General features: G+C 37.6%; 1 protein-coding gene across 3 annotated transcripts; it reads right to left on the bottom strand.

The window, feature by feature from the left end:
• Positions 1-2,000: 2,000 nt before the first annotated feature.
• LOC145776992 (nascent polypeptide-associated complex subunit alpha-like) lies at positions 2,001-8,656 on the bottom strand. 3 transcript variants are annotated; one of them, XM_082588255.1, is made up of 8 exons: positions 8,563-8,656; positions 7,655-7,703; positions 5,880-6,025; positions 5,470-5,541; positions 4,813-4,959; positions 4,411-4,533; positions 3,844-3,966; positions 2,001-2,362 (listed from the first exon to the last, which is right to left on the bottom strand). In XM_082588255.1, exons 1-8 carry the CDS (start codon positions 8,596-8,598, stop codon positions 2,348-2,350), a joined length of 711 nt encoding a protein of 236 aa, XP_082444381.1. In that variant the 5' UTR covers positions 8,599-8,656; the 3' UTR covers positions 2,001-2,347. The 3 variants fall into 3 exon arrangements, with proteins under 3 accessions (XP_082444381.1, XP_082444382.1, XP_082444380.1); XM_082588256.1 differs by having other exon boundaries at positions 5,470-5,533; positions 5,935-6,034; XM_082588254.1 differs by having other exon boundaries at positions 5,880-6,034.
• Between the last annotated feature and the right edge of the window lie 1,329 nt (positions 8,657-9,985).

A 9,985-nucleotide genomic window follows, 5' to 3' on the forward strand; every position in this document is an offset into this window, starting at 1 on the left:
GATAACCTCATTTTGCTGACTTGTGACATGCCTAGCTTCGGCTTGCTCAGTTTTATCATTTGCCAACTTTAGCCACTTGCTGAAATATTGCTATCTCAACTTCCATTTGCTCAGTTCAGTTTGTTTCTATTTCTGACTTGTCACAACAAAAAACAATTTATGCCAAACACAGGGATATCTATAGATACGAAGGCTCGCAGCGATTGCCTTCTTCTCACGACACTACCCGGGCGGTAGTTTGTAGATCGTCAAACATGCTGTTCTTTTTAAGATCGCAGAAAGTTTTGTAGTACAGCTGCCAGCTGGTACAGTTAGCAAATGTTACGTTGAGCATATTTAAAGAATATTTGTTTGGAAAGACAGTTGGAGTTACCAGTAAGCTGTCAAAGCTTTTGCAGTAGGCTAGATATAAAGCAAGTAGGCTATACGGGTAGTTGAAAAAACAAGTAACCATGAACAATTGAACATGCACTGAATATCAAAGCCTGATGCTAACAGTGCAATGCAGGTTATCACAAGATTTATTAAACTACGTGCCAATTGTCATTTTACGATTATCAGAAGCCCTTCTATTGTCACGTAATGAAAGCCTTAGTACGCCCTTTAGATATCCCTGGCCAAACATAGCAAAGGTCTAGGAAAAAGTAGAAGCGACAAAACGCACACGTTAAAACGTGCATTATACCAAAGCAGGAAAATCAGTTTAAAATATGGCACGGTCGCAACACCTCAGAAAGTCAACTGCTGATTTGTAGGAGACTCCTTGATAACTTTGTTGATGATCAGTACAAGTTGTAAAACTTTTTGCAGTTTGAAGTGCCTTCTCTGAAAAATTACAGAATCCGAGATTACTGACTTTCTCAGTTCGAAGCAGATTGAGTTCTCAACCCTGAATCTACTGAAGACTGCTCAGAAAGTCAGTTCTTTTTTACGTTGATTCCATGTCTACCGATGTTAAATCGATGTAAAAAAGCTGACTTTCTGGCTGGGGACCCTTAGCAAAGTTCCTCGCTTTGTTTTCAGGGTTGAGAACTCAATCGGCTTCGAGCTGAGAAAGTCAGCAAGCTCAGGTTTACTGATTGCTAAACACTGCTAAAAATTTCACAACCTGTGGTGATCATCAACAAAAACGTTATCCAGGTAGCAACACTACTCTCCATGAAGTGAGACTATAACATTAGAGATAAGATAGTCATTGCTATGTAATGCACTAACCACCGTGGTCGATGTTGACAACTGGTTGCATCGGGTTGCTTGTGATGCCAACGCCGAGGTTTTTCATTTGTTTTCAAGCTGTTCTTTCATTTCAATCACTTAGAGCTGGCTCGCACCAGGGAACCTCTCTTCCTGCTGGCAATCAACTTGCTGAGCTTTGCCGAGCCACGATAGCCCTAACACGAATGGCGTTCAAGCCAAGTTTGCTTGCTTCACTCTTATTAAAATCTACATACGGTACCTTTAAATGAGTAGCTTCAACTAAAATTAGAAGCTTACAAGTAGAGAAATGTTATGGCCGATTCGTTCGACCATACATGGCACGTACAGACTGGGCACAAATAGCCTCTGTTCCTGATACCAATCACCGCCCATTGGAATTATCCTTGGGCCCTTGGCCATGCATATGTGAATAGGTATTCACGGCGCTATTGAGAGGATACCTCGGTACCAATGAGATCATCAGACTCCAAATCAATACACTTCGAAGAAAAACGCATTTTATACAAACATACGGAGTGGTTTTCCAAGTTTTCGGGCCCCTAAAATGACCCTGAGTCCTAAAAGTACCCCCCTGTCAACGCTACTGCGTTTTCATCAAGTAACTTCCAAAGGCGGTGCTACGTTTTTTATACCAAGTCGCGGATGCTTTTTACTTTTGGCCTACCGTACCACTTGCAATTTTAACTACGATTCTCGCTGTTAAAATAGAAAAAAAAAACGATAACCTTTTCAGGGAATTTTAATGGGAAACACTGTGCTGCAAAAACGTCACCACGGTTCGCTCACACTTTGTCAAAAAATGTTTATTCGAACAATCACGCCTAAAAAACGTTGAAAAGACTTCATTATAACGATCAAAATGTTAAAACCTTGCTTTCCAAAAAGAGTAAAACATTTTTATCCGAATTCTTTCACGATATTCAAGTGAAGAGGTTGCTATTTTTAAAACATTGATCGACAATTAAAATATCTAATATTCTCAATCGAGCACGGTACGTTGCAGCTTGACCATAATAATAAAAAGACTAAAGCATTGTTGAGTAAAAATGAAAAACCCTTCAACCACTCAAGTCATTACAGGTTCCGGGCATCCCAATCTCCATGCAGCTCAACAAATCACAGCCATTCGCTACATTGTCAGCTCCTGTAAAAGATCGAACGGGTTATTACAAGAGTTCACAGTAGATGTCAACATCTAAAAATATGATTTACAAAGCAATTTTTTAATTCAAGTGAAGCATAACATTGGACTTTGAAATATCTACAATTTTACATTAAAAACAGAGAGAGGATGTTAAAGATGATAACTAGCTTTTTTTCCGACGTTTCGTCAGTCAGCACGACTGACTTTATCAAGGTGGCTAAAACAGGTTAATACAACCTGTTCAGCAACGATGGCACAACACAAAAACATACTGATAAAATGAGTAAAGTAAAGCAGCAAGAATCAGAATTAAAACACGCAACAAGATACCTAGAGGTTAAACTAAATGTAGTGAATGCCTAAAACCAGTAGGCTACTTAGTACTTCCCGCAGCGTAAATTTATCTATCTATTGGGCCACTGTCAAGAAACGTTGAAAAGACATCAGACAAGACAGAAAGCAATGGGAATAGCAATAACAATGGTAGAGAAGACGCACTGAGAATGGAAAAGGTGAAGCTAAAGTTAAAGTAATTTGTTGTACACAGAGGGGAAATTCTGACCATCTTTTTGGTTAAGAGCATGTTGTGCCTTCTGGTTTATGTACCATTTTTCTGTGAACAATCTTTTTGTATAATCCTTTTCAGTTTTAAGAATGGTGGCGTTGGTCCAAGTGATTTTATGGTATGAGTTTATAGAGTGTTTGCAAAGAGCGGAATGCTCTGGACTAATTTTACATTAGCTACAGCTAGGCTCTAAAACTAAACGTCAGCTAACCGAGGCTTTATTACAACTCGTGTTGGAGTATTTGCAATACTACGTTAGAAGAACTGCTTGTTGCATTCAGTGGGAGAAACGTCTGATTCAGCAGAAGCTACATTCTTGCGCTGACTGGAATGTGTTCATCGTTCAGTTTAATCAGTTCCAGTTTTGCACTGGAGAGTGTGCATTAAACAGCCCGGAAAGATCTGAAAACTTTTGGTTTATGAACGGTATCCTTGGTTTTGGATATTATTGTTCATGAAAGATGCTGACCTTGTTCTGCCGCTTTTAAACAGCGCAGACCATTTTAAATTGGGAATCCAATCATCGCCTAAGTAACTTTTTGAGAGTTGTAGATTTTGAAATTAAGCAGCCAGGCTTAGTCGGAATGCTTGTCGTGTTCATAGGAAACTACGGGGCCGAGAGCTTATCCTTTGATCACACATGTCAGACATATTTCTCGGTCTATACCCAAAGGTTATTAGAAAAAACGTTGGTAGAGGATTTGGTCTGTTCCTCAACGCTACACCGCAGGAAGACAATTGAGGGAAAAACTTGCAGTGCAAATCGTTGCTTAATCACAATCATAAACCTAGCGGAAACAATCGGCCACCCCCACTAGTGGGGAGCAAACCGACGATGGATTATGATGATGATGAAACCTATTTCAGATTACTCAATTGCACTAAAACATAACTACGGTTACTCATTACAACTTACCATTATGGCGTTGACTATGTCATTGCTGTTTTTCTTGAGGGCTTTCACGGCTTTACTTCGGGATACGCCGGCCTGCTGCATAACCAACTCAATGTCTTTGGCTTCCACCTCCCCATCACTCACCTAGGGAACAAGTTCACGTATCGATAATGGCGATTTTAGAAGATACTCGAGTGGTAATTAAATATAAAATGCAACATTTTTTATCGAAGCTAAGACAACAAGTGAGAAATTGCAGTGAAAGTAAAGTAACTTTATAAGTCAAGTCCATGTGGCACTTTGTTGTCATAATCAAGATGAAATAACGAAGTGCAGATACATGTCTTTATAAAACGTAGTTTAGATTTGAACAATGCGCGATATCACTGACCCTTTCATACAATACCCATATTGTACTTTGATGAGTCGCTCAACCACGTTCTTCCGATGTTGCATTTAAACCAGAAGTTAAACCATTTGTATCAACCGTCTAATCAAAATCGTTGTCAAAAGCAGACCAAACTTTTCGCATCGTATGCAGCAGCAGCACGTATGAATCGTTTGATTTAGGATATATTGAAAACATACATCTTCATCTTCACTCTCTTCTGGTGGCGTAGGAACAGTCGTCGCGGTCTCTGCAGCCGTTGGTGTCTTATTTTTGAATTTCTCAGCGGCATGCTGCTGCGCTTGTTGAGATAAATCTTCAATCTGAAGACAGCAAACGTGCAAATGTTAAAACACAAAACTACTGGGGAAACGATTTAGGAGAAAACACAACTGAATAATCAATCATGCACCCACAGTACAGTGGTGCCTTCTTTCACTCACAAGGCAACAAAAGTTAAATGTTTTTCAAGAATAAATTTTGTTAAAATGTTGTGAGGAAAGAACTACTGAACCCAATTTTTTGCAATGTATGATCAAAGCACATATCGTACAGTGTGACTACTAATAAATTGCTCGATTATTAGTTTCAGGTAACGTGACCTTGGCTTCACCAAAGACGATGTAGGTGTCCGAAGCAGGACTCTTGTAGACGTCGGGACGAGTGATGACGAAAAGGATGTTTTTCGACTTTCGGATTGTGACTCGATTGATTCCCGTCACTTGCTTCAGCCCAAGCCTTGAAATTGCCTTCAAATTAGAAGATCTTGTAACATTGAGTGATTCAGATTTAATATCGTCCACTAAAACATGAATCGTGAGTTTCTTGTAACTGCAGGCTATCACAAAATGTTAAAACATGAATAAAAGCAATAGCCGCCTAGTTTTCTTTTCGTTGTTTTGCCACTTTTCAGTCAACATGAATGAATGCTTCTTTAATAAAAAAAGCATACGGAATCTTGAGATTAAATAGTTTACTTTTTCACTATACAAGTCATATTTTGCGTTCTTAAAAACCTTCAGGCCTCACACAACTAGAAGCAAAAAATACATAGAAACTATTTTTGGTAAAGATTAGAATTCGCTTCCTAGTAACACAAACTAATTGACACTATAGGGTATAATAACACATTAACCCCCAAAAAACATAACAAACCATTTTACCATACAAAGTCCAAAAAACATTAGCCATACACTTGTTTGCATTTGTGACACATGCACAACAACAATGACAACACAACAAAAATGTAGCAATGTCACCTTCCTGGCTTTCTTTTCACTTCTACTCTGTTTTCCTTTTCCTGGTGCATCACCATCTGCAGCACTGAGCATCTAAATCAACGAAGTCAAAGCAATTTCTGTCACTGGGTCATATACAGCATGCAAGCAGCCAAGCATACGGCAATTAGTACTTGGGTCATAGACGGCATGCAAAAATTATTGTTCCATAAATTCATACTAGTGAAATCCCCTACACCACCAGCGTCACATTATTGAAGATTTTGGAGGAAAAGTAATATCATTGGCATAAACAACAATGCAACACAGAAAAAACCAGTAATTCTCTGTCAGCTGTCTACGCTAACAAACAACCACACACAAAAACTTTTAAGCCAAAGATACACTTCTTTTATTAAGTTAAGAGCAAGCTGTATTCTCAAATAAATCACCTCTGCCACGTCAGTAGGCATAGAAGGGAGTTGTTGTGTTGGCACTGATGCTGACTGTGGATCCGAGTTGTCATCTTTTATTGTGACTGCAGGAGTGTTCTCCTCCATGTCAGGAATTGATTCATCATCGCTGTCAGATTCAGTTCCTGAATTATCTGAAATATTAGCGACTGCATTTACTCTTAGTCTCTTACCCATGACATGTTTTAATGTGATATGAATAGGCATTATAGGCAAGGGATGCAATCTAATTCGTACTCTGAAAAAATCGAGAAAAAAATTTAAAGAAGCCAAAATAGCACATGGATTGGAGTTTCCGCTTAACCCTAACTTTAAAATTTTTGCAGAAACTCCGATTAGCGACTTTGGCTTTGTGCTATTTTTCTCTCGATCTTTTCAGGGTACGAATTAGGTTGCACCCATAGGCATAGGCATTAGGCAAGTAATACAAGACCGTACAGGGGTCGATCTTAACTTTTTTTTTCACTAGCCCACCGGACTAGTTGCTCCCCATGTTCACTAGCCCACACGATTTTTCACTAGTCCGACCAGTTTACTGACTTTTCACTTGTCTAATGACGTATTAAGATAAGTGTTCTGGCTTAGACTGAAACTAACTAAAGGCTTTCAGATTTCAGTACGCACAAGAGAGCAACAATACGCACAAAAACACCTTCTCGTACTACAGACGCAAACAATGCAATTTTAAAACATAAAAAATAAATGTGGCATGCGGTGTGCTTAATAATTATTTATGTTTTAATATTACATTGTGTGCATCTGTAGTACGAGATGACACGCCACTCACTAGTCACTACGGTGGTACAATACATAATATTGTCAAAAGAAGTGGACTATTAGATGGAATGCGTTTGGTTAGGCCTCTACCGTCAGACCTGTCTGGCTTGTTGGGTCAGCATAACTCTTTAGGTCACGAAGGCACACGAGCTCTTCAACTATGACAAGGTAACAATCCAAAGAGGGAAAAAACGAAATAAAAGTCAAATAAAATATTGTTTGTAAAAATGTTCAAGCTTGGGGACGTATTAATATTACACAGTGACAACAAGCTCTTCTTCGCTGTCAGAATCAGAGGACATGTCAAAATCAGAATCAGCATATGCTTTCTTCCTGTCAGTCCTTCACTAGCCAATCGGACTAGTACTGCAACATTTCTACTAGTCCGCACAAATTTTCACTAGCCATTGGCTAGCGGACTAGCGTTAAGATCGAACTCTGCCGTATGAACAACTTAACAATAGAAATAAACAACTTCACAATAAATTTTGTACATAATCTTAACTTTATTAATATATTGTACAATGTACATCAACTTGCTAGATGTCAGTCATGAAAAAAGATCTTCATAGCCATTACACTTGATCTTTGGAATCTTCAGCATTCAGGCACATGGAACAATACTACATGAGGATTACTATACTTTAAATTATAGCTACCTGAGTAGGCTAAATATTTCTCATTGTTAACTTTAGTTTTCAAATGTTTTAGCTTCAAGACAAATCTAGCGCCATTCAGCTTTGTTAATAATAGGCTTCTGCGGATCAATGCAAAAACAACCCTTTTTCCATCATATATACCTGGTTAAATGACATTCAAAATGTTACATTGTACATTTTAATTGGAATTAAGTTTGTTATCCTGTGCAGATTAAAGAAAAGCTTTTTTCAATTCTTACCAGCATTTGGTAACAGCAAACTAGTTAAAATTTCTTATACCAGTATACTAGTCAAAGCTAAACAAAGTCAAACCCTGACCATCATCTATTTCTTGTATCTTTGCTGGTTGAGAGACATCATCTAATTCCTGAAACATAACAGATAATCAGATACACAGTATAATATATTTCCTTATTTAAACTATGTTAGAGAATGCCACAGATGACTAATTATATGCAAAGCTATTTTTTTTCTTTTAAAAATAAGTTATTGAAGCAGTTTTTCAACTGACTGACAATATTCAACTTCAGCACTCTTAAACTACATTTATGAACTTTAACTCTGTAATGCAAGTTAAGAAAGTGAAAAAATATTGTTGTTCAAATCAACTTTTAGGAATATGCTACACACTATAAACAATTATATATAATATACACTAAAACAGAGATATATATAAGTTTTATCTTGATTACCAATGTCATATAAGTGATATTTCATGACTAACAATAAATGGCATGAGTGCATCATTATACAGAGGGCACAACCCAGTCAGCAAATCAGTTGTTTTTTTTGCATTCGTGATGCTGAGTCAATGTAAAAGTGACGGATTTGCTGTCTGGGAATAACTTGCCTGTGGTTGAACAATAATACATGATATTACAGGACTCAACAATAGACTAACTACCGATAGCTATTCAAAACTTGCCTTTAAAACTCATAGTCACAACATGGCTACATAGTACATACAATACAACGAAATGCAGTGACATATATTATGTAAGTGGTAGCAATAACAAGTACCAGTAGGCTAGTCATACATGTAAACTAATTGCAAAAATTGACATACATTATACAAGCTAAGATTGCTTGATCCCACGTAAATTTACTTGATCAAAATAAAGTACGGTAGCCTACCTAGGCTACAAACAGGTTCAAATATTTGTATAATCCAATTAAACATATCCAACAAACCTAAGCCATAAGTGGATCAAAAGCAAGTGAATTACCTGTGTAGCTGTGAGTGTTTGTTCTATTTCAGCCATTATTATTTTAGATAATTATTTTATTCAATCTATTTTTAATTGAGAATTTTATTATTCTGAAAATATTTAAATGCTGTTAATTGATTGCTCAACTTTTCATTACCTTTAACAAAATTTGCAATAATAGGCTATAAAAGATCCAAAAATATAGCCTAAGGAAGTGACTATTCTTCCACACTTAATGCCATGGTTACAATCAGGTGTTGTCAGAGTTAGGATTAAAGTTAGGAAGGGTTAAGGTAAGGGTTAGAGTTAGGAATAAGATTAGGGTTTTGATCTTTGCCAAAGACTAAAAAAAAATTCCAAAATACAAGTTTTTGTTTTCAACAGCTTTAAACGTTTCTCGAATTAGGGCAGAATTCCTTATCTGGCAACACTATTGAGTAGGGTGGTCCTTAGTTGTACACTAAAAATTTTTTTTTGGAAATTTGTTGGTTTGACCCTACCAAAATGTTCCTTTTGGTTAAAAAATACCATGTGTAAAATTTCATTGATATTCATTAATGTTTAGAGGTGGCTCAATGGATCCGAAATTCCTCCCAGATGAGGTATAGAATGCATAAGTAGTAAGCACTTCCATAGTTGTTCTAATGGTCTTTGCCCAACACTCACATGCCTGGGTCTCCCCATGTGTTCCTTAACAGTGGGTATTAGCTGCTCAATGCTCATCAGAAGGGGTGTCATGATGACCAATACCACTTGTTGTTGCCCAGTAAGGTCTGCTTCAAGGTGTTAGGAAACTTTTTTGCGGTGGTCAGCAACTACTCTCAATGAAAACTGCAGTAGTGCAGTTGCTCCTTGTCCTTTGTGAGAGGACCAGAGAAATCCTCAACTAAGGCAACGCCACATTCAGCGTGGTCGTTGGTGACAGCCAATGTGCTGATGAAGCTTTTTGCAGCAATGAAGCTAGGCTGACACAAGGGAACACAATTTTTGTTGACTTTGATCTTACAATTGTTTTTGACTAACTTTTGGGCGCTGAATCCAAAAATGACATCGGTTTTTCTCTATCACGTCAAGTTTTTGAGCTAGGCACCCACCACTTTGTCTCATAACCCAGAAAAGTACAACATTTAAGAGATCTGCGTTTATTGTATAAAACGTTTTAAGAACTACAAGCAACCGAAAGTAACTCCATGGTTTTCAAATAAACATTCATACAGCTATATTCTGTTCCTTAAAACGGATATTGCTTCTGCAGGACAAATAAAGTGCGAGTTTTAAGGCAAAAATTTACACTTGTAGCTTTTCCTGGAATGTTCAAGCTATGAACAGTCTCGCTTATTACTCCAGCAATAGTCAGCCAGCATATCTAAATCCAATCTTCCCTGATATCTTTCCACCATCACCTTCAAATCTTGGTGGAATCTTTCTCCTTGCTCATCGC

This window comes from Aplidium turbinatum, chromosome 9 (genome assembly GCF_918807975.1).
Source record: "Aplidium turbinatum chromosome 9, kaAplTurb1.1, whole genome shotgun sequence".
NCBI lineage: Eukaryota > Metazoa > Chordata > Ascidiacea > Aplousobranchia > Polyclinidae > Aplidium > Aplidium turbinatum.